Here is a 24,864-nt window from a genome sequence, read left to right on the forward strand (position 1 = left end):
GAGTCCTAGACCACACCTGCTCTCATGGGTAGCAGATTGTTTTATTATATCGGGGTAGCCATCCTCCTCTGGTTGTTGGGGATTCCCATCAGCCTCAGCCAGCATAGTCAGTGTTTATGAGAGTTCGGAGCCCAACGACAGGTGGAGGGTGCCATGTTGGGTTAGATGAACCACTGATTGGACAGTATATATGGCAGCTTCTTAGATAGTTATCTCCAAACTAGTTGTGAAACCTTCTTCCCAGTGAAATATAAGTCCAGAATTCTTGAATAGTTTCCTCTGCATATGTGCAATGCATTTCCTTGGAATTTTCTTTAGAATCCCCCGGCTATGTGCACCTTTATCTTGGTGAGCTGTAAATGTAAAGTGAAGCACAGCATTTCTGTTACTTTTGGATCCCAACTCAATATTTCCTGTTTTATGAAGGGCATATTTGCTAAGTTAAATAAGGCAATGGCAACTTTCCTATTTTGAAATCACAAATGCACTGAATGCTGTTCGCTTATATAAAATTAATGCTACATGTATTTTTGATGAGATTTTTTAAAAATAGCTTCACATAAAGGATAAACTTGGAACCTTGTGTCAGACTTACATTAGAATGTAGGGCTATTCAGTTAGATTACAGAGGAGTTAGTCCCTTAGCTGCTTTTATATTCCTCATCTGTTGAATAAAGCTCAAGGGTAAAGATGCTGCTCTTCATGTCTGTGATGTCTAGTTTAATATCAAACCTCCTAAATTTTATCAGTACTGGATACTTCAGGGATAATATCCAGGAAGCCATAGGATACTTAGAGTTACATAACTCTCACAGGCACTTTGCAAGTTATAGAAATCAGATACCCTGAAGCCAGAGTGTATTGATGTACCTAGACACTGTTTAAGTTGAGAAGAATACACATAAGTAGTCCTATTCTTTACTATCATTGTGATCTCATTTCAGAGTAACTTTATAACTGTTACTCAACTTTATAATTGAAGCCATGGACATGGTTAACTTCAAGCCATTCTGTCCAGCTGTTGCTGGACAATGTATGTCTTGGGGAGGGGGATGGGATGACATACACACATACAAGCTCTCCGTTTGAACTCTCCATGTGTCTTACCCATCCTTTAATTGATACACTGTTCAGCTGACATCCAGTTACTCCTTACTATCCATGTTTGTGGATCTAGACATACCTTATGACTCCGTACACCTGCTGACGTCTTATAAATAAGAAGAAAATTAGATTTTCTACTTCAGTGTGCCTGGAAGTATTTATTGGGCAATTTTTACCTCTCTACAATATGTTGGGCAGGGATCTACATATTTTGATTGCTATTGCTAGTCAAACAAAAATTTATGGCCACCAGCTTGTTTCCAGTTGGCTGGAGGCAAGCACTTTTGCCCAACAGCCAAGAATTCCCCCTAAACTTACTGGAGGGGAAGGTAGATAAGAAGCATTCCAGATTCAGTTTGACCCCCCCCCCCTTTCTGTTACCTGAGAGAAAGATAGGTGGTGAAAATTGCAGGCTTTAGGCAGTGCACAGTGCTGGGGCTCTGAGCTCTAACATTGAGCAGCGGTTGAAAAGGTTTCCTTTCCCCAGTTCTCTCACATGCAGAAAAGACTGGGCAAGGAGAGTGAAAGTTTCAGCAATTACTGGGTAATGGGGCTCAGAGCTTTCCTCTGAACCTTTGACCTGGGGAAGAGGGTGGGAATTAATCCAGGACGAGCCTAAGTCACTTCTCTGCTTCAAAGTAGGAAGAAGGTCTGTTGCTCATTACTCCCACCAGTGGGCAATTGCACACTTGTCACGGAGAGCATGGCAAGTGTTTGGAGACAAGTAAATGGAGGTTTGGAAGGGTGGAACCAGAACTGGGGGAGCTCAGCTGATGTGTTAGAGGTTGTTCTTCTGGCCTAGAGCTGTTTGTTTCCCAATTCCTCTTCACGAGAACTGGTGCAGTGTACCTCCTTTCATATATTTCCTCAGGGTCATTCTTGCTGCCTTGTTCCTGTGGCTAAACTCCAGTTCCCCACCTTTGAAAGTAGAAATGTGTCCTTGGCCTTTGAATGGTTAAGGTTGGATTCACATGTGTTAGTAACATGTCAGAGTTCATGGTCTTCATTCCCCCCCCCCCTTAGGCAGTCATTCTGCCTCTCACTTCCCTTCCATCCAAAATGTAGACAAGTGAACATAAGAACTGGATCAGATCAAAGGGTTCTCTACTCCATCATTATGTTTCCCCATTGGCCAAACAGATGCCTTTGGAAAGTCCACCAGCAAGATATGAGGGCAAGAGCACTTGCCCACTTATGTTCCCTTATGGTATTAGTCATCATGACTAGTATCCATTCCTAGCCTTATGCTTCATGAATTTGTCCAAATGCCTTTTAAAGCTGTCCCAAGTTTGTGGCCATTACTGCATCTTGTGGGAGTAAATTCCAGTGTTTAACTGTACATTGTGTGAAGAACTGTTTCCTTTGGGCTGTCCTGAAGTGTGTAGTTTCACTGAAGCATGTAGTTTCATTAAGTTACTGTGAATTGTGTGTTATGAGAGAGGGGGTGGGGAGAACCTCCCCTGAAACCCTTTCTCCAAACCATTCCTAGCATGTTTCTTGCCTCTTTTTCAAACTAAAAAGCACCAAATGCTATGACCTTTCTGCATAGGGGGACTGCTCAGACCCTAGATATTTTGTTTCCCTTTTCTGAATCTTTCCTAACTTTACAATAGAGGTGTATTGATGAAGGGATATTTTTAAATTTCTGGTAACTTACAGAGCAGTGGTGGCCAAAGAGATGCCTTGTGGATGGATGCTTCTGGATTGCAACTCACATCATTCCTGGCCATTGGCCATGCTGGCTGTGTCTGATGGGAGTTGCATTTGGATGTGGGTAGACGCGGGTGGCGCTGTGGGTTAAACCACAGAGCCTAGGACTTGCCGATCAGAAGGTTGGAGGTTCGAATCCCTGCGGCGGGGTGAGCTCCCGTTGCTCGGTCCCTGCTCCTGCCAACCTAGCAATTCAAAAGCATGTCAATGACTAACTTGGAGTAAAACCTGCAGATAATCCCTTACTGGTTTATTATGGCATAAACTGACTTAGACAAGAATATACTACAGCAAATATATTGCATTGAGCATCTGCGAAGCACATATCAACACAGGAGACAAATAACTATTTTAAAGGTCGTGTGTGTGTGTGTGTGTGTGTGTGTGTGTGTGTTTGTGTGGTAATCATTTCTCAAATAGTCTGTTTTCAGTGTTCCCCAGAGAGAAGATGCAGTGAGAGTTTCTTATTTGCAATTGAATAGCGACTAGTCTTTATCTGATAAATATGCATGCAGTGCTTGTGGGCTTAACCTTAGGGAACAAAACTGGATCTGGCCAGCTCCGATAATAAAGATTGTTAAATAGCTGCATATGGAAGCAAGGTAGTAAAACAATAACAAATTTGAATAATAACATTCTTAACTGTTGTAAAATTAAGTATGCTATTAACCATCTCCTGTCACTACGTGCCACAGACCATACAGTTATGTGTGTCAGCTACTGCCTAGGAAACATTGTTTGAAAATCTGCTTATCTTTATCTTCTTCGTGTTGACAGTGGCATTTCTCCTTCTTGAAAAGAACCCTGTGTGAATTCAGGGACTCTGTACAATTCTTCTCACTTTCTCTCTTGCTTTTAAAAACGGAAAAGCTACTATCTTCTCAGTAACCTGATTGTAATTAGTACTCTGGGGCTTATGTGGCTGGTACATTGTTGCTATAATCGGCTAAGCAATCCTTCCTTTTCTGTACAAAATAACCACGACAGTGTTGCCAAATTCAACTTTTTCACACCAGTATAGCCTCATGCAACTTCACACTAAAGCAGCCTTTTTCTGTTGAGAGCTGCTCTGGAATCAAGACACCTTTTTGATTTACTTATTGTGTTCAGAGTAGAGTGCCTTATATTAGTTCCTGATGGTGGTTATAACTGACTTGGACCTGTGAAAGATGCAGGTTCAAATACTTGATAAGCAATGAAGTTGTTAAGTGTCTCTCAGCATGCTAGCTTCTTTTAAATCTCACTTTTCACTTATGTAAAATGGAATCACTTATACAGCTATTTCAGGGATAAGAGAGAACTATTGTAATCTACTTTTGAAAAGTGCTATAGAAATCATCCTGAAGAGATGATCCCACGTAAGAGATGACCTGAAAGTCTTTTGAGATGTTTGTGAGTGTAGTGTTTTATTGCATTACATGCTTGCATATCTGAGAACCCAAGAAACCCAAGAACATAATCTGTGCAGCATCTAAAGCTTTCTTTCTCTGTTGGCCTTTTCATGTCTGGAATAAATGAACCGACTTCTACATACAAACCACCTTTATGTATAGAATGCTTGTGGAATTACTTTATAATGAAAATATTTCAGTCAAATCTGAATAGATTTAGGAGGGATTTAATGAGTAGGGGTTTACCTTTCCAATAAACTGCTTTCTGCATTGCTTTTGGAAATCAGGGTGAGCTCTTTTTGACTACTTGGAGAGGTGAAGCTCCCTCGAGGGAATTTTTAATGTGATGCCAGGCTGGTTTGCTGTGATGATACGAACCAACTAAAACATAAATAATTTATGGTCATTCAATGCTCAAGAGTAAATTGGAAAACATGATGGCAAAAGCTGTTGCAGAGAATGTAGCAGTAGAAATTAACCAATACTAGTCAAAATATGTATTAATTTTTTAATGAACAATCATTTAGTTCTCAGACTTGAAGGTAATACATTCTTTCAAAATAAGAATATTGTAGACTAAGTGCATCATTCTTCCCACTGTTATTTTGGCACCTGCCGCTTCCATTAAAATAAGTAAATGCTTCAATGTGGTTCTGATGCTCTAATTTACACAATCATTATCCTGGAGTGACAGCCCCATAATTCACTCCTGATCTATTTATGTATTCAAGGGGTCGAGCAACAGTTGGATTTCAGAAAAGTTGACCAGTGCCATAACCAACCTCCCTAGCACCATTAATGAGTTTTCACTGGTATGAAGTCTTTGCTGGGGGCTGCACTTTCATGCCACCCTTCTCTGGTTTTCTGGTGCTATCCTGATATTTTGGACTACAGCTTTCATCAACTCTGGCCAGGATTTTTTATGCATATTTAAAAGATTTGCATATTTTCATGTTCAGGGGCTGAACATGCTTCACTGTGTTAGGCTGTATACAAGGGGCCAGTGAGAAGCTGCATTCTGCCTGAGCTACTGTCACCCTAAGTTTTTGAGCAAGCAAGCAAGCATTTGATAATTGAACATTATATGGAATACCTATCAATATTAACTATTAACTGCCAAGTTCTAGGTAGTCCTAATGCGGAACAAGAGCCACTCATTGGTTTGGAATTATAACAGTAGTGGATGTCTTATATGTGTAGATGCTGAGCATTTAAATGGACAGGGTCCCCCTTCTTTTGGGAGAACCCCTATGGTTTAGGAAGAGCTTACTTTTAAAGGAATTGAGTTCTAGTTCCTCAGAATAAATGGGAAAACTTACTGGATTTAACGAAGCAATGGGCAGAGTAGAGGTGCAGGACTAGGGAATATCAATCACTGGAAACAGGAATGGGCTTGCACACATGCACATACCTTGGACAAGTGAAAAAGACAGCCGTGCAAGTTTAAACACTGAGGCTGAAAAGTAAGAGCCTATAACAAGCTGTTCAGTATCTAAGCAAGATAAGCTAGGAAAGTAATATTCTCTATTTTAATACAGCGGAAGCTCAGCAGGGGAAGCTTGGAAGAATAAAGGCTGTCATGAACTTCTTTTTTGCCATGAACCAATACATTTGTTGTTGGAAGATTAGTACAAAATTCCTGTAAACTAATACTGATGATCACAGCCCCCCAGTAAAGCAGAAAAAGGATGAAGTGCTTCAAGAAATTGTACGAATTTGGGAAATGGGGGAAGGCCAAAAAATGCTGACACTATTATGGAGGAGACTGACCAACTAATATGTTAAAAAAGCAAGCAGAAAGCTTTGTGAGGCCAGCTAGATTCCTAGCAAAATGAGAGGGGAACAGATGGGAGAAAAATAGTGTGACATGGAAGGCCTACAGCTTTATAACAGTCTTAAGATAGATAGCAAGATATATTTTGCAAGTGGAATAAGATTAGCCTAATTAGGTGGCAGACAAAAATAGAGAGAGAATGTTTTAAAATAATGTTAGGTTTAAAAGCCTTATTTGAAATCATGACTGTTCACTTTAACTTGTGATAAATGTAAGAAAGTGATGTAACAAAACTGTAGAATTACAATATAAAAATTGCAAAAATTGCTCAGTTTCTTTTATATTCAGTTGCGTGGGTTTCCCCCACTCTGTTCATGCAACTCAGTTTCTGTTCTAATGTTTAGACAACTAATGTCTTTAAAAAGCAAAAGTGCACTTTTTCATGTAATCTTTTCTAATGAACAGAATCCATGAAGCCAGCTGGATGGGATGTGCTGCTTGTATTGGTGGGATTAATGTGATCAGAATAAGCGGTTTTCACAGAGTTACATTTGCCTCCGTCTGCTCATCTAATTTCTTCCATTTGTCGAAGTCTTGTTGTTATAGTGGGAAACAATCTATCTTTATCTCTTAGTATTGTGCCTACTTGCATCTAGTCTGTGTGCCTCATTTGTCTTCAGCTTTATAGAATCATTTGGTTGAAAGGGACTTTTTCAAAGGCCATTAAATTTGTTCATCTCTGGAAGGCAGGGCAATCTATGAACTATCCCCTGCCTATCAGTCCACATAGTTTGGACATCAACTTCGGTCCTAAGCAAAGACTGCTTGTGGCCAAACTCCTGTGCAGAGTAGTTGACACTGGATGAAAGCAAGTGAGTTGCTTCCAGGTACAATATGGACAGGATTTCATAAGAGTACAAGATTGATAGGAATACAGAGGAATGATGATCAGGACTGTAAAATATCAGCACACTTGCTACCCCAAAGCATTTTTTCCTTCAGTTTGTTGCTTGCACCCATCATGAAGTCCAATCACCAGTGCTCTTGGGTTAATACAAAAGGCAACCCAATTTTCATTTAAAAGGTGTTAAGCTATGGAATATTTCAACAATTACATCTACAGAGGTAGCAGCAGAAAATATGTAAGTTTTTCTTTACTTTGAGCTGTTTTTATTGCTATGCAACCAGTAAATCTCAGTGGCAGTGATAGGGAACCTTTTGCTTTCCCAGTACGGTAGTTTCTGGATAGTAATTCCTTCTTCAAAACAAGACAAAAGGCCTATCACACTCCCTCCTCCGTTTTTTCTACTCTGAGGGGGCCTTATTCATCCCTGCGGCCTTGAAAGTGTATAGCATCAAAGTGATGGCCACAATGGCCTATGCTGCACCTTTATGGGCTGCCTTTGCAAACCTCTCACCTTTAGAGTCGCTTCAAAGCCAATTCTTACGCCGACTTTTAAAACTACCAACATGCGTAAGTAATGCGGCTATTCGCTTAGAAATGAAGATCCCCTCAGTGGAGTTAGTTTTATGGAGGAGAGTTTTGATTTATTGGATATCCCTATGGCATAAACTCCCGAACCACTATCTCATTCAAAGCATGTGGCGGGATGACTTCACAAATTTGTGGTCAGGAAAAATCCATGCCAAATTGCTGTCCTATTAGATCTCGCCCACGGAATTGCTCAAACTGGATCTAAACGCGGCAAAAAGGTGTATAAATCAAAGGCTGGATGATGTGGAGCTATACCAAAATTTCTTAGCTGGTGGTGGAGCCTGCTCGCCGTTAAATCTCGGCATAACCCCTATCTATCGTGCTCCGTCCTACTTAACATCGCTTATAGCCGCATCTCACCGATATGCCTTCATTAGAGCCAGGTTCAATGTTTTTCCAACAAACGTGCTGAGACATAGATTCACTAAGGGCCAAGTCCCTTCAATGTGTGCTTGTGAAATGAAAACATCTGAATCTTTACATCATGTTATGTTTATCTGCCCTATGTACAGTTCAGCTCGTGCTAGTATACTAAACTCCATAATCCAGCCTATGGCTGACAAACCAGTAGACCTACAGCTTGCCTGGGTTCTTCAAGATGTAGATCCTTATATTACTCTACAGGTTGCTAAATTCCTAACAGCCGTCCTCTCGTACAAGAGACGGAATGGAATGTTAGCTGATTATTGATAGTTATAAGAATTTTTGATATTGACATCAGACATTGATTTTAGCGTAGTGCCTAAATTTTTAACTTAAATCTTAAATTTTTTGTTTTGATTTGCCAATATTTGTCCTTGCGAGCTGTGAATTGTATTACCGTATATTACTTGTGGCTTGTACGAGACCGCTGTTTTATTTGATTTGTTTTGTGTGTTGTGCTTTATGATGGGCGTAAAGCCGAATAAACATTTTGACATTTTGACATTGATAGTAATTCCCTTTGTCCCTGACCATTGGGTATGTTGGCTAGGGCTGATGGGATTTGGAGTCAAACCAAAACTGGAAGTCCCCCAAGTTCCCTATCCCTGTTTTAAAGTGAAGTGAGTTACCAATAGCTTGGACTTGTTAGTGAATCATTCAGCTTTACAGCCCTGTGTTGTGGGAACTGCAAGGGACTGTGGCCGTTGCCACCAACTTCATAGATTACAACACTCATCAGCCCTGATCATTGGTCTTGGTGGCTGGGGCTGATGGGATTTGGAGTTCAACACCTTTGGGAGTGCAATGCTTGCTTCTAGAGTTGAAAATATTGACTCTTAGTGTTATAATAGAATACTTAAAAATATTTGTTATTGTTCAGAAGTTATTGACCTAACTTCAGTTTTCAGGCACAGATTTTCAGGATAAATATAAGATAAAGTTTTTGCATGTCCAGACTTCTTTGCTTGTTGTCTGGGAGTATTTAGAACAAGCAGGATGGCCCTAGGTGTCACTATTGTCCATTTGACCTTTCTCAAACATAGTTTGGTATCTTTAGGGTAGGGGCTAAATTAGACACTTTAGCATCTGAGCACCACTTTAGTTTCTGTTAAAACTCATGAAAACCTTGAGGCAGATATTGAAGTCCCCCCGCCCCAAAAAAACCACACACACCCTTGGTATTTTAAGCTTACTCAGGTGTTAACTATTTGCATGCTGTTTCTGTGTTTTTTGTTTTTAATTGTTTAATTATTGATTTATTATTCTTTGAATATTCACTACCTTGAGTGCTTGGTTTAGAAATGTGTCAGGCAGAATGGAAAAGATTTCAATAAATCTGGTATAGAGCAAGTTGTTTTAAGTACCTGTGAACTTATAAAAATAGATTTCTTAACTGCTTTGTATATTTTTCTTCTTGGGCCTAAAATAATAACCAATTGACAGAACAAACGAATAGAATTGTTATATTAAAACTGGAGATTAATGGCAGAAAGCATAATGGGCAAAATTCTTTCAGTTCCGTCTTGGTTTACACAGCATTTGGTAAACTCTAGAGGTAGCTACTTATATAAATGGATTACACATTTTGAAATAAATCTCAAGGCCATCAGAGGCCCATCTGAGTTTATCATATAGCATTATGACCAAGTGACATTTTATTTTCACAATATTCTCCAGTTGTTACTCAATTAAAGCTCTTGTCTAAGGACATCCCCAGTAGTTGTTTAAACTTATCAATGGCATGTAAAATAGGCTTTGTGAGCATCTGTTGTCCTTAAAACAACAATAAAGTTTCTCATTCCTTGTGCTCCAAATTATAGGCTACAGTTCTTATGAGACCTAAGCAACAGTTTTGTCCAAACTAAAACTTAATGCCATGTGCCTGCTCAGGAACTGTAAATTCAGGATTAAATTACCTTTTCCAACCTTCCTCCATTTTAAGTTGGAGTTTTTTTTCTTTATAAGAGGCAGTTTTTCTCAGATTTGGTGACACAGATTTGGTGACACAAAGCGCAATCCATAAAGTACTCAAAAATACCCGCAGAAATTAATGGGAACTGTGTATAATAAATGCTGTTCAAAAATCATGTATGAAAAATACAACCCTATGGACTGCCTTTGCACTTGCTGCCATGCCACTTAAGTAATATACACAGGTTTGCACACACTTTGTTCACATTCCACAGTAGCCGTGCCCTGCCAGTTCAAGAAGGGCATTGCTTATGTATTTGGTAGATGATGCTGTTGGGACCATCTGCACGGGTGGAATTCTGTATGTGGTTTCAGACTAACATGGGAACAATCGTAGAGGTAGCCATGCCAACAAGGGAACATGAAAGCCTATATATTCAGAACTCTTTTGTTGTTGTTCCTTTCCCATGTGGGTGCATCTTTGAATTGTGTTAGGATTTACTGCTTTTTAGTCCTATCTGATGGTCAGCCACCCCATCTTAATTATTGGATAAGAACAATATTGTAAGTGAAGCTTGTGTGGTTGAATTATACAGTATTTTAATCATTGGTTAGATCAGGGATAGGCAACATGGTGCCCTCAATTTCCACCATGGGCTTCAACTTCCATCATCCCTGATCATTGGTTAGGATGTGTGCTGTCGTCTTGAACATCTGGAAGGCACCCGCATTGGCTATCCCAGGGCTAGATAACTTTGTGTACGAATTACCGTATTTTTCGCCCCATAGGACGCACTTTTTCCCCTCCAAAAATGAAGGGGAAATGTGTGTGCGTCCTATGGGGTGAATGCAGGCTTTCGCTGAAGCCTGGAGAGCGAGAGGGGTCGGTGCACACCGACCCCTCTCGCTCTCCAGGCTTAGCGCAGATGTCCGCAAGCCGTGGGAGCCCCTCCCACGGCTTGTGGAGAGTTGCCTGCATGCTGAAGCCTGGGCACGCTGAGCTCAGCGCACCCAGACTTGGCGCAGCTCTCCGCAAGGCGCGGGAGCCCGGCACTGGGCTCCCACGGCTTGTGGAGAGTTGCCTGTTCTGGGGGCTGGGGTCAGGGGAAGCTTCCCCTGGGGGGGAAATAATTTCCCCCCCTTTATTTCCCCCCCAAATAACTAGGTGCGCCTTATGGGACGGTGCATCCTATAGGGCGAAAAATATGGTACATGTTCTTCATTTATGTATGATTTGACATTCTCTTTTATGGCAAAAGCTATTATGAAATTCCTTAAAACCATTTCTGTCTTGTAAAGAAAAAAAACATATGTATAAAGATAGCCAGAGCAAAATATTGAACTCCACAATGCTTCTCTGCTCCTCAGCAATTATAAATTATGTAGTGTGAAAGGCATGTTGACTGTATGACCAGAAGTTTTGGTTGATGTTCCTAGAAACACGTAAAGTTTCTCTTTAGCTAGTCATATATTCTACTAACTCGCAGTTTCTGCAAGAGATAAATAAATTATGAAACTGGGAATGTTATTTTAAAAAGGTCAGCCTTCTATTTTTCTCTTTTAATGATTTAAATTAATTCAACCATTAATCCCTTCTTCTCATACACTTGAAAGCCATCTAGGTGAATAATGTGTGAGGAATACTATTGAAATCGTTGCTTCCCAGATGTTATTTTCCACAAGCCCACTTGTTTAGATGTTGAAGGATGATGAAGCAGAAAAGGAGACAAATAGAATGGCTTGGGGTTTACATACTTCAGGGAGAACTTTGTCTCTTACACTCTCTTATTACCTTTAAGTGGTTCTCAAAGGGTGTGGTGCACCACACTGGTATGGCAGGAGGGATGGAAAGTCTGGCAGGTGGGAAGATTCAAGGACAATCAAAGAGGCATTTAAACATTTCAGTGCAGTATAGTATAATATAAAGATAATTTTTATTTGCAGATTATGGTTGGATATCTTTTCAAAATGAGAGCAAAAGAATGAAGTGATATTGAGGACAATCCTAGTTGTGACCCAGAATTGCAGTTCTTCTACAGTTCTTCATGTCGTAACATTCACAGGGATTTTCAGCTCTGACAAATATGAAAGATCAGAAAAGGGAGTTTTCTTTGTGTTGATGAGGAGATGAATGTTTGTTTGTCTCAAATTAAACCTAATATACAGTCATACCTTGGGTTGAATATGCATCATGTTGAGCTCGTTTGAGTTGCACTCCGCGGCAACCCGGAAGTAATGGAGCGCGTTACTTCTGGGTTTCGCAGCTCGCGCATGTGCAGACGCTCAAAATGACGTCACGCGCAGAAGCAGCGAAAAGCGACACGTGCGTGCGCAGACGTGCCATCACTAGTTATGTTTGCTTCTGGATGCGAACGGGGCTCCAGAATGGATCCCGTTCATATCCAGAGGTACCACTGCAAATGACATTACCCAGCAAAAGCAAGCTCACACCTCTCATAGAGTTTGTATACATAAGGTACATATGTAAGAGGCTCATTTATAATTGTATTTGGGAAATTGTTAATGTTCTTACGCAGCTGCATTGTTTTATACTTTCTGGATGTGTGTATCATAAAGTAGCTGTGTTCTGTGTTTATAAATCAAGCACTGCTGGGAATTGTTTCTTTTTGTTTTCCAATGTATTTCTTATCAATAAAAAATTCAGTATGGCACAAGCAAATTTTTATTCTCAAAGCGTAGTCCAAAGAAAAAAGTTTGAGAAACACTTCTTTATGACATGCAAAGTGGATGTTTTTAGTGGCTGTTTTGCATCTGTGGAACCTTTTTTCCTAGAGATTTCCTTGAATCTGAGACCATGTACTTTGCTTGAAGGTCTTGTGTGTAGGTTAAATTTCAATTAGTCTGGTTGAAAGGTGTTGGGCAATTGCAATAGTAGGTTTTAAATAGCATGTTTTATTTTTCTCATCTTGGTTATGTTGTGTGTGAAAACTGTTGTGCGCCCTGAGCCATAGGCAGGGTGGTATGAGCTAGAAATCCAAAATAATTTTTACTTAACTTTAGCGAAACTAGTATGCTTTGTGCTTGCCCAGCAAGCAGATGGTTTAATCCTGATCTGTTGGGCAAGTGCAAACCATAGTTGGCTGCTTTTGATGAAATGGCACTCTGTGATACTGAATGACTTTCATTCATTCAGCCTTTATATACTTCCCCTCATCCCCTGGATTTCATTGTTGTTCAGGATATAAAGTTAAGGCAAAAAACAACAACAACCAAAAACAGTGACAGAACAATAGATGCAATATTTTTGTTGCCCTTTAACAAAACATAATGTGAGGAAAGGTATATGCCTAGATCTTGCTTGATTTAGATATTGTGGTGCAGAATGAACAAATATATGGCCAGCAAGCAGTACCTAGCAATTAATACAAGTGATTGCTGAACAGCCCTCCTTAGAACTCATTTCCCCTTGACACATGCAGAATATTCATCTTTTTAGCACGTCCCTATGCTTATATTTATCTCAGGTATGGAAAAGATAGCTGTTTGAAGCCGATCTGTTTTGTGTGTGAGCATACAGTCTGAATACTGAACTGTAGTGTCTTAGATACTTGCCAATATTTATTAACATTATTTATCTCCTTTATTATATCTGTTTGGTGCAAGTGCAAAATTGCCATCCCTAATGATGAAGTTCTAACATTTGACTTAAAATGTATCATTTTAAGAAGCATTCCTGCTGGGTGTTTTCCTTCTCTATTATATTACGTTGTGTGAGTATATGAAAAAGTGTGCTAATGACCAGTGAGGCTCTCCCAATTTTATTCAAGAGTTGGAAAATGGCAGGCAACCTTGCACTTCCCTTTAGTGATTGGAGGCAACTGGGGTCTCTGCCTGAAATCAGTGCATGGGAATTCAAGGTGGTTACTGTAACGGTGGACTTTTCAGAATGAGAACAGGATTTGAATGATTTCCAGAGGGGTAGCTGGGCTAGTCTGTTGCAACAAAAGCTCCTGGTACCTTTAACACTAGCACATGTCTTCTGGCATAAGCCAGAGGTTTTCAACCTTTTTGAGTCCACGGCTCACTTGACCAACTACATTCTTTCTGCGGCACTCCTGTGGGGCTCAGGAGCCCAGTTTTATCACCACTTGCCTGCAGAGCTGTCAGCCTCTCACCCTTTTGCAAACACCCTCCCTTGTGGACTGTTCTCTCACCTCCTCTCTCCTCTCCTTGGGAGTCCTCTTAGCAGCCACTGCCACAGCTCCTGGTCTCTGAACGCCCCACATCAAAGAGGGTGCCTCCTCCTTGGCCAACCGAGCTTGTGGTCAGGGCTGCTGCAACAAACAGCAGTGCAAGTCTTTGGGAGGCAGAGACATGAGAGGGTATCACGAGGGAGGGAAGGAAAGAGGGACAGAGGGCAGCGTTGCCTGTGGCACCCCTGGCCATCATCCAAGGCACCCAGGGTGCCATGGCACACTGGTTGAAAACCACTGGCATAAGCTTTCGGGTATTCCCTCACCATTGTCTGCCTCTACTTGTTTGGTGAATTATTACTGGTGAACCCCAGAGTGCAATGTTATGAACACTGGAGAGAGAAGAGAGCGCATGTCCTATGTAACATTATAAAAAATCTTCTGATTGCATTTGTAATGGGGAACATTTGAAAAGGATTGGGTTGAGCAGGGGAGAGACTATTAAATAATGAGATTCCAGAGATCCTGACACTAGAGTTAAGTCCTGACCTGAAAAATCCAATGGGATCTCTTCTTCCCTATATATAGCTCCATAAAACCTGCTAGTCAGGCCAAGTCATCTCTGTAAACACAGTTGTTAGATGGTTTATTTTGAGCTTTTTAACTCTAAATAACAGTGCATGGAAATGCCTTTTTTATTTTAAGGACAGCGTTTTAGCTTGTGTTGTGTGCGTGTGTTTGAAAGCTCTGGGGTACATTCAGTAACATTAGCTGATTAATCTTTTTAGCACTGTGTTAGCTGGGGCTTTCAGGACTTCATTGTGGTTTAGAAACACAGGTTTCTGATCCCTAGTGTAGTGCCATTACTTGATTTTTCAGTTTTAGGGAGCCATAGTGCATATATGTACAATAGTGCTGCTTTGGATTTTCCAGTGTCCTCTTAAAATTCTCAGTGGGTTTTTTGGTATCTATTTGCATTTATATAGGTTTTTGGGAGGCTTTCAATCATAGTTGGCATTACTCATGTGTTGATGATGGACCATCATTTTAACTCATTCTTAGGTTGTTATTTGTTTGAAATATTGTATTATGAGGCTATTACAGGGCACTTTCTGAGAAGTCAAGACTGAACATCTTTGTCTTTTAGGGAAGGATTCTGAATTATTATTATTTTTTTGTCTTGTTGCAGTAGCATTGTAGAAATGCATTTCTTTAGAAGCGTGACTCGATCATTCGTTTCTGAGTCACACCTCTTTCCATTGCCATACCAGTGAATTTTTTTTAGTATTTTAAAAAATCAAGGAGTGTTCAAGTAAAATGTGTTGAGATTCAAGGAGAACTAGGTTGCTTGTTGTCTGCCCCCAAATTTCATGGTTTGTGACAGATTGTGTAAGAGGGGACACCACTGTGATAGGAATCAGACTGCCTTAATTGATTGCTAACAATGAATTAAAGGCATAGAAGCCTTCTCTGAGTTAGGAATTAGCATGCCTGTAACTTATGTAGACTGTGGTCTGTTACAGCTAGCTCATTTCAGAATCATTCACTCTTATCTTAGTGGTTCTTTTCAGAAACTATTAGTCATAGTTTCCCCTTTGTTGTCTCCTAACTCACTATTTGGAAATGACCCCATAGATCTGTGGGGACTGTGTTCATTAATGACAATCCTTTAGTCATACATTTCTGATCAGAGGGGAAAGGCCAAGGTGCATTGTCCTCCTAGATGGAAGCACTGTGTGGGATGCTTGGTGAAGCTAGATCTTTGCGAAGTAATATAGCATGATTGTAGAATCACAGAATTGGAGAGTTGGAAGAGATTTTGAGGGTCCTTTTGCCCAACCCCTGCAATGCAGGAATCTCAGCTAAGTCATCCATGGCAGTTTTCTATCTAACATCTGCTTAAAAACCTCCAATTGAAGGAGAATCCACCACCTTCCATGTGAGTCCGTTCCACTGCTGAACAGCTCTCACTGTCAGAAAGTTCTTCTTGATCTTGAGTTGGAATCTCCCTTCTTGTAACTTGAATCCATTGGTTTAGGTCCTACCCTCTGGAGCAGGAGAAAACAAGCTTGCTCCATTTCCCACGTGAGCCCTCCTTTTCCCATGTGAGCCCTTTAAATATTTGAAGATGGCTATCATCTCTCCTCTTTTTCAGGCTTAACACACCCAACTCCTTCAACCGTTCCTTATAAGGCTTGGTTTCCAGACCCTTGATCATCTTGGTTTCCCAGCTTGTACATTTTCCAGCTTGTCAATATCCTTCTTAAATTGTGGTGCCCAGAACTGGACATAGTACTCCAGGTGTGGTTTAACCAAAGCAGAACAGAGCAGGACTATTACTTCCCTTACCCAGGTCACTATACTTCTGCTGTTGAAGCCTAGAATAGCATTAGCGGTTTTTTGCTGCTGCATCACACTGTTATCTCATGTTAAGCTTGTGGTCCTCCAAGACCCCTACATTCCTTTTACATGTACTACAGACAAACCAAACGTCCCCCATCTTATATTTGTGCAGCTGGTGCTTTCTGACGAAGCATAGAAACCAACGTTTGTCCTTCTTGAAGTTTCATAGTGTTATTTTGGGGCCAGTTCTTCAATCTGCTAAGGTCATCTTGGATCCCAATTCTGTCTCCTGCCTATCTCTTGAAAACAGCTTGCTTTTGAAAATGTTGTATAGATTAACTGGAAGGTTTTTCTGTTTGTTATTTGTAAGACATGGTATATTGAAAGCACTTACCTACTGACCCTTTGTGTTAACTGTTCAAATAGGGTTTGCTCTTTGATATCTCTGAAGAATTCAATATTTTTAAAAAGTGAACAAATGGGGGGGAGGAAATGTTGCATTTTTTTGTACCATGTTCATCTCCGTGGACTATTTTTAAAGTGTGTGGTGTATGGTTCTAATGTCAGTTTCTCCATTACAGTGTGTGTGTTCTTAATTTGTCTTGTCTTGCCCATGTAGGTAAATATACAAATGTAAAATATCTACAAATTGTGTGACTCTCACCCAGTGCATATGTCACAGCCAAAACCTGTTTGCTGTAATTCCTAGTCGTACTTCCTAGTTTTCTGCATTAATATCTTATTTGCATTAATATCTGAATCGGACAAGCAACGTTATTAGAAATCATGAAATGAAGGAAAGGGCTCTAGCACAGAGGTAAAGCATCTATCTACATTGCCTACAGAAGCGCCCAGGTTCAGTTTCTGCTTTCTCTAGGCATGGTTGGTTACTACCACTGCCTGAAACTTTTGGAGAGCTGCTTTCCTATCAGGATAAAAAAATTCCTTCCAGTAGCACCTACAGTTTTTTTTTATTATTTATTATTATTATTTTTTTATTATTTTTTGACTATGGCATACCAACACGGCTACCTATCTACTACTGTTTCCTATCAGGGTTGACCATACTCAGCTAGATGGACCAGTGGTCTGATTCAGTATAAGGCAGTTGCCTATGTTTCTAAGTAATCAGATTGGGAGAAAGGAGTATGTGAAGTTGATGCTTAGCTCCAATGGACCAAATCATAGGCTGGCCGCAACCAGACCACTAAAAACTTGCAATTTTATTTCTTAATTAAAGTAAGCAAGCTGAGCAGCTGAATGGAGATTTAGAACTCAGAATCTGGATGCAGGTTTAAGTGCTAGGAAACATCACTTGTGCCAGTGGTAATGCTTCAAACTTGGCAGAGTTTTTCCTGTACAGAGTGACTGTGTATTTTTCTGCTGCTTACTGACGTTGCATGCATGCGTGATTATCAGTGAAGATCTAAGATTATAAATAGGTTAAATTGAAATACAAGCCTCTATTTTAAGTGTCTGATGTGTGTTTGGATTTAAAAAGGCATTTTTACCAAGTTACATCAGCAATCTGTTTGCTGTCTTTCAGAGAATGTCTTCAAATATGTGTATGAAAAAGTAGTGTTACTTTAATCCCCCAATTTTTGTTTTCTGTAGCTATAGTTTGATTTTTCTTCCAGTTCTCAAAGGTTTAAAATCTTCTTTTCAAATATTAATTATAAGCTGTTAAGATTTCAGCTTGGTTTTTTTAAACTTGAAAATGTAGTGAAGTTCTTTAACAAAGGGGATCAACAACAACAGTCTCCACTTACAAGGTTTCCAAGGGCTATGACCTTTTTCCTTTTGCATGCAGAGAAGCACTTCTTAAAATGAGCATGCATATTTATTCCTGCAGTTCCTAAAGCCACTTGGAAATAGATGTGACAAATAGGCACCGGTGGTAATAATTTGTATCCTTATTTATTAAGCTATCGCTTTTGTCAGTTTGCATGCTGTCTAATTGATGGCCACTTTCTGCCACTGCAAGGGCCTTGATAACGCACAAATGATATTTTTTGTCATCCTGACATGGCAAGGCAAGAAAATTGGTTGGATATAGATAGCCAGTGTAAGTAGGGGAATGAAAAATTCAGTAACTAGTATTGTATATGCTGTCCATTTAAAGCACTACTCTCAAGAATCCTGGAAAATGTAGTTTAGCCCCACAGAGCTAAAATTCTCCCCACCAACAAATTACAGTTCCCAGGATTCTTTTGTTGGGAAAATGTGCTTTAAATGTATATTGTGTTTGCAGCCTCTGAGGCAGGAAACACCCATTTCCTGTGATGCAAGATCCTACAGAAGGGAATGTCCACCAAAAATATTGCGTGACATCATGACTTGATGGGAATTTTGACCTGTTTAGATGCTAGAACCTGTGTGTCTGCAGTTTCACCATCCTATCCCCACCAGTTTCCATCCACAGAAATCAGTACAATAGTTTTGTAAAGTTTTATGTTTCTCATGGTGTGTTCCTTTGTAATGACTACATAGCAGCATATATTAGTTCAAATAAAAATGAAATTAAAGTCTCAAGTGCATCACATTGGGGCACACAAACTGGCATTTTTGTTTATTACTTTTCAAAAGTTCTCCATACTGAACCCCCAAATTAAACATTTTAAACTTTTCTGGATTTAGACAATCCATTTGATTTTAGACATTGCTGTGCACGAACACACCTCTCTTCTTATCAAGCCATAATTCGCCTCTCTGGATCACAGCCACTGCTGATTGATTGAACACAGGGTGGTTCTTATAATGGTGCTTTGTCTATCAGAACAGAAATAGGCTATCACAACATGAGATGCATAGAAGGCGGTATGAAGATGTAAATCAAAAGAAAACCTGAATCACTTTTAGATGGATGGCTTATAAGAAATGGTAAAGAAACTGTTAACAAATCAGAAGTGCTTAATCCTTTAACAGAGGAGGATTAGAAGCAAATATCACCTGAAAATAGAAATTGGTGCCAACTCTTTGGGGAGCAGCTAGAATAGCTCTGTAGATGATAGGAGATGATGGGAGAAACTAGGTTAACCTCAGTGAAAAAGAATTGTCCATGCTTGGTCTGTGAGATTCCTCTGCATTAAACATTCCTAAACATTAGGAAGAACTTCCTGACAGTAAGAGCTGTTCGACAGTGGAATTTGCTTGCAAGGAGTGTGGTGGAGTCTCCTTCTTTGGAGGTCTTTAAGCAGAGGCTTGACAACCATATGTCAGGAGTGCTCTGATGGTGTTTCCTGCTTGGCAGGGGGTTGGACTCGATGGCCCTTGTGGTCTCTTCCAACTCTATGATTCTATGACTCTGCAGTTGGAGATATGCTGATTGATTGTAAATTTGAGGAGTTAAGTGTTAGCTATCTGTGAAATCATTAGTACATGTTTATGCATGAATCCAGTCAGCGGGTGGCGCTGTGGTCTAAACCACTGAGCGGCTTGGGCTTGCTGATTGGAAGGTCGGCGGTTTGAATCCGCGAGATGGGGTGAGCTCCTGTTCCTTTGTCCCAGTTTTCTGCCAACCTAGCAGTTCAAAAGCACACCAGTGCAAGTAGATAATGACCCGGAAGCTGTACGCCGGCTCCCTCGGTCAATAAAGCGAGATGAGCGCCGCAACCTCAGAGTTGGTCATGACTGGACCTAATGGTCAGGGGTCCCTTTACTTTTATAAAAGAAAGATTAATAATATTTGAAGGATGTTTGGTGAGGATGGAATTTCCATGTGGCAACTAGAAAAAGTTAGAAGAGCCATGACTGAAGTTTCTAATATAAATAAATAAAAATAACTTAAAGGTAAAGGACCTCTGACAGTTAAGTCCAGTTGCAAACGACTCTGGGGTTGCGGCACTCATCTCGCTTTACTGGCCGAAGAAGCCGACGTTTGTCTGCAGACAGTTTTTCTGGGTCATGTGGCCAGCATGACTAAGCCACTTTTGGTGCAACGGAACACCGAAACCAGAGCAGCGCATGGAAACGCCATTTACCTTCCCGCCAGAGCGGTACCTATTTATCTACTTGCACTTTGATGTGCTTTCGAACTGCTAGGTTGGCAGGAGCTGGACAGCGCAATGGGAGCTCACCCCGTCGAGGGGATTCAAACCACCAACCTTCCGATTGGCAAGCCCTAGGCTCAGTGGTTTAGACCACAATGCCACCCACAACAGCACCCACCCACTTAATATCAGTTAATTGCCCAGAAAATGAAAGGTTGATTCTGGTTTTGAAATGAAAGAACCAAGTGGGGGGGGGGGATCCTAACCCAATTTTTCATATCAGATACAAGCACAGGATTGATAATCTTTGTTTTTCTGCTGGATATTTCAGTCTCAAAACTCTAACCATTTCTAATAAATAGTATAATATTTTACTTGCATGCTCACCTAACATGAACAGATAGATTTATTTATTATATTTTTATTTGAAAATTAATGTTTCCCACATTATCTTGATCTAGTAAGGGGAGTTTGAAGGTAGGCTATCAGAGGAATCTCCCCTGAACTCAGGCAACTGAATTTTGATATTTTTGCTGTGCTAGCATACTGGGTTGCATTACCCTGGCTAGTATCAACATCATGAGACTGTCCCAGTTTTAGGGTTTAGATCAGACGCCTGAGATGGTACTGTAAATCACATGGAGGTTTTGGTGATTAAGCATTATATAGCAGTAAATTCTGTTAAGTAAGAATACTGACTTCAGTACTGGGAGGAAGAGGTACATAATGGCATGGGGTGGGTGTAGTTGTTAATGCCCTTGACAAGCATGTGAGTGGCAAGTTGTTTCCCTGGTACAATATGTTTCTTTAGTGATTTCTTATATGACTTCCATTAAAATTATATATACCAGGGTATTTGGAGACTGCATTCTCCAGGAGAGACTGCCCTTGAAGTTGCTAAAATACCTATGTGGCTTCACTACACTTTAAGAAGGATATTGACAAGCTGGAACATGTGCAGAGAAGAACGACCAAGATGATAAAGCGTCTGGAAACCAAGCATTTAGGAGGAACGGTTGAGGGAGCTGGGAAAAGAGGAGACTGAGGGTAGATATGATAGCCATCTTCAAATATGTAGAGGGCTGTCTCATGGAAGATGGAGCAAACTTGTTTTCTCCTGCTTCAGAGGGTGGGACCAACGGATTCAAATTACAAGAAAGGAGATTCCGGCTAAACACCAGGAAGAATTTTCTGACAGCAAGAACTGTTCAACAGTGGACCAGACTCCCTTGGAATGTGGTGGACTCTTTCTTCCTCAGAGGTTTTTAAGCAGAAGTTGGATGGTCCTCTGACAAGGATCCCTTCATTGAGATTCCTGCTTTGCAGGGGGTTGGACTAGGTGAACCTTGGGATCCCTCCCAGCTCTACAATTCTATTATTCTATGTTTTTTTGGACTGCTGTTGTTTAGTCGTTTAGTCGTGTCCGACCCTTCATGACCCCATGGACCTGAGCACGCCAGGCACTTCTATCTTCCACTGCCTCCTGCAGTTTGGTCAAACTCATGCTGGTAGCTTCGAGAACATGAACTAGCATCTCCTTTTGACATAAGACAGGCACCCACTATTTGTAGCTTCCAGAAACAATTAAGATGTTTTTGTTTTGAGAGGCTTTCCCAACTGGCTGGGGAGGAAATGGTTTTTATTTTGCATTATATGTCTCTGCCTTGAGTGTTTATATTTGTATTTTTTTTAAATCATCTTTGATTAGTTTTTAAATTGTTTTGAAGCCTATTTTTAGGTATTTTATTTCATTATTGCCTTGAAATTTATATGAAAGGTGATTAATAAATTAACAAAACCACAATAAAACTAGGGATATGGTATTTCTAAACCCCTCCCCCATCCCTTCTTGCTTGTGTTATCTGAAAATATGGCACAATAAATATTGGCAATATTTAATTTCACAACTGTGAAGCTGGAGCAAATTGCTTCCTTGTACTGCGTACACCTCATGTTGTAACACACTGTTTCTTCAGTCTTGGATCCCCAAGTGTGGCCTCCAATTTGCATAATCCCCAGCCTGCTTAGATAATGGTCAGGGAAGATGGACATTGCAGTCCAACAATATTTGGGGCCCAAGGTTGAAGAACACTTCGGTAATGTGCATGTGTAGCATCCTGTTTGCTTCTACCTGGAGCAGCTAGACTTCATTTGTAGTAGTAGAAACATGGTATGCTTGTGTTCACTCTTTCTTAGAAGCAGTTATTTCCCAAATGTGTTGTAGCACACTTTTGTATACCTTATTGCAGGGAAAAGACAGGATGAGCTATATGCAAATCACAGGACTGCTTAGTTTGTTATGACCCAAAACTAGATGGCTCAAAGTTTCTGCAGTGCTCTCTTACCTCCTGTCCTGGTGGCTTAGCAAGAAAATGTTGCCTTAACAATGCATTGCATTTTAGCAAGCACTTTTGCCAAATGTGACTCATGGAAAGGGTGCAGGCAGAAGAAGGCAAAGGTTGTATTTATTCGGATGAGCATATCCTGTCTTAATTATGCTTGAAGTGGCACCACTGAGAACATTTAGAGTTGATATGAATTAGGCCTTAGTAATGATCATTGCCTTCCACTTCTGAAGTCACTTTGGGGTTTACAGCTGCTGTTCCAACATTTCCTGGAAGGCTGTAAAATGTGATACTAGTGTAATATAGCCCTGCATGGGCTATTAATCTAGTGTATTACATTGGATGTAGCTTTTAGGCAAAGAGTTCTGCAAGCATACTTAGACCTTCACTGCAGTAAAGGTGACTGTGGAAAGACTACTTTAGAAATATGCAGATGCTAGAAAGTTAGAGCTAGTTTTTCAAACAGGATTTTGACTAAGGGAGCAGGAAATAATGCAAATAAGTGATGAAAAGCTATTCACTTTTGTATACCTAGTTTTTGAACAGCAGTGTCTACAGGATCTTGGTGCTCTAAAGTTCTACAAACTAGATTGCATTTGATTACAGTCATACTTCGGGTTAAATATGCTTCAGGTTGAGCGTTTTCAGGTTATGCTCCACAGTGACCCAGAAGTAACGGAATGCATTACTTCCGGGTTTCGCCGCTCGTGCATGCGCAGACGCTCAAAATGACGTCACATGCATTGCACAGAAGCGGCAAATCGTGATCCGCAGACGCGGGTTGCGTTCTACTCAGGATGCGAATGGGACCCCAGAACGGATCCTGTTCACATCCAGAGGTACCATTTTTACCTTTGCTCTAACAAATGGCCTTAAAAGCCCAAAAACTGATTATGATGTGCCAATTTTCCATTGCAGGGGTGCAACACAAAGAAGAATAAACTTCCTACTAGAAAGGGGCAGAGTTGCTTTACTATTTTGTGCTGTTTATTCCTGTGCTCTGTAGTTCCCATTTCTCAGACAGTTGGATGCTCAAAGAAAACTTACATAGAAACATAGAATGATAGAATTGGAAGGGATCTCGAAGGTCATTTTGTCCAACTCCCTGCAATGCTGGAATCCTGCCCACAGCTGTCCCTGGGTGGGCTTGAACCACCAACCTTCTGGTTAACAGCCAGACACACTTTGTTGGGGCCATAGGAAGATGATTTTTTTATGCTAGTGTGATCTATAAATACAGGTGATTTAAAAAATTTACTGTACAGGGTGATAAATGTTTTTGAATGGGAATTTCCCCCTCTATACATTTGAATAGATTATTTTTAATGGTTTGTGTCTTTTGGAGGTGGTTTTCCTTAGGAAAATGAACACCAATTATTCCAAGGCATTGACTAACTGTAGAATTTGTTTACGTATCACTTGTAAAGTCTGAAATGTTACTTTTTTCCTTCCTCCCATTTCAGAATATGACAGATACCTAGCATCTAGCAAAACCATGGCAGCAGCTTACCTAGACCCAAACTTGAATCACACGCCAAGCTCAAGCACAAAGACGCACCTCAGTTCTGGGCTGGAGCGTTCTCCTGGGGCAATGGAACGAGTCCTAAAGGTTTTCCATTATTTTGAAAGTAACAGTGAGCCAACAACATGGGCCAGTATTATACGTCACGGGGATGCTACAGATGTTTGGGTAAGCTGATTTAACATTTTGAAGTTCTTTAGAGATGGTTTTTTGAAGGTCATTCTCAGAATGTGAAGCGAGTAACTTGAGGCTGAGGGACACAGATGTTGAAGTGTTTACTTGAAGGTCTTTATTCAGCATATGCTGTGAGTCATTCCAGGCAAAGCTTTGATTTCTAGAAATTTTCTTGAGGAATATGTCTACTCAGAAGCAAATCCTGTTGAATTCAATGTGGGTTACTGCCAGGTAAGTGGGGTTAGGTTTGTAGCTTTAGCTGACCTATTTAATGCTTTTGCTCAATTTTTTTTTATCCCCATGAACCACATTACAGCTATTCATATTTATTTGCACCTGCAATCTTTTTGTTTTAAGCTACTGACATGATTAAATAATATTTAAAAAGAATATTTTTCTTGGTTAAACAGGCTAACCAAGACTTTATGGTATGCCATGGTATGCTAACTTTGGTATGGTATGCCTATTTTTATTTTAGTTGTTTGCAGACAAATACATTATTTTCCACAAAAACTAAAGTATTGCTCTT

At 40.3% G+C, this 24,864-nt stretch overlaps 1 protein-coding gene across 31 annotated transcripts in view; it reads left to right on the plus strand.

The window, feature by feature from the left end:
- Positions 1-24,864, plus strand: part of PTK2 (protein tyrosine kinase 2) — a gene marked incomplete at its 3' end in the record, with an annotated part of 202,501 nt that overhangs the window by 69,880 nt on the left and 107,757 nt on the right. For all 31 annotated transcript variants that reach the window (XM_083516583.1, XM_083516600.1, XM_083516598.1 and 28 more), the window contains one exon: positions 24,103-24,329. In XM_083516583.1, the coding sequence (XP_083372709.1) occupies positions 24,135-24,329 (195 nt within the window). In that variant the 5' untranslated portion in view covers positions 24,103-24,134. The remainder of the gene's footprint in view (positions 1-24,102; positions 24,330-24,864) is intronic.

Source organism: Podarcis liolepis (assembly GCF_965112155.1).
Source record: "Podarcis liolepis genome assembly, chromosome: 8".
NCBI lineage: Eukaryota > Metazoa > Chordata > Lepidosauria > Squamata > Lacertidae > Podarcis > Podarcis liolepis.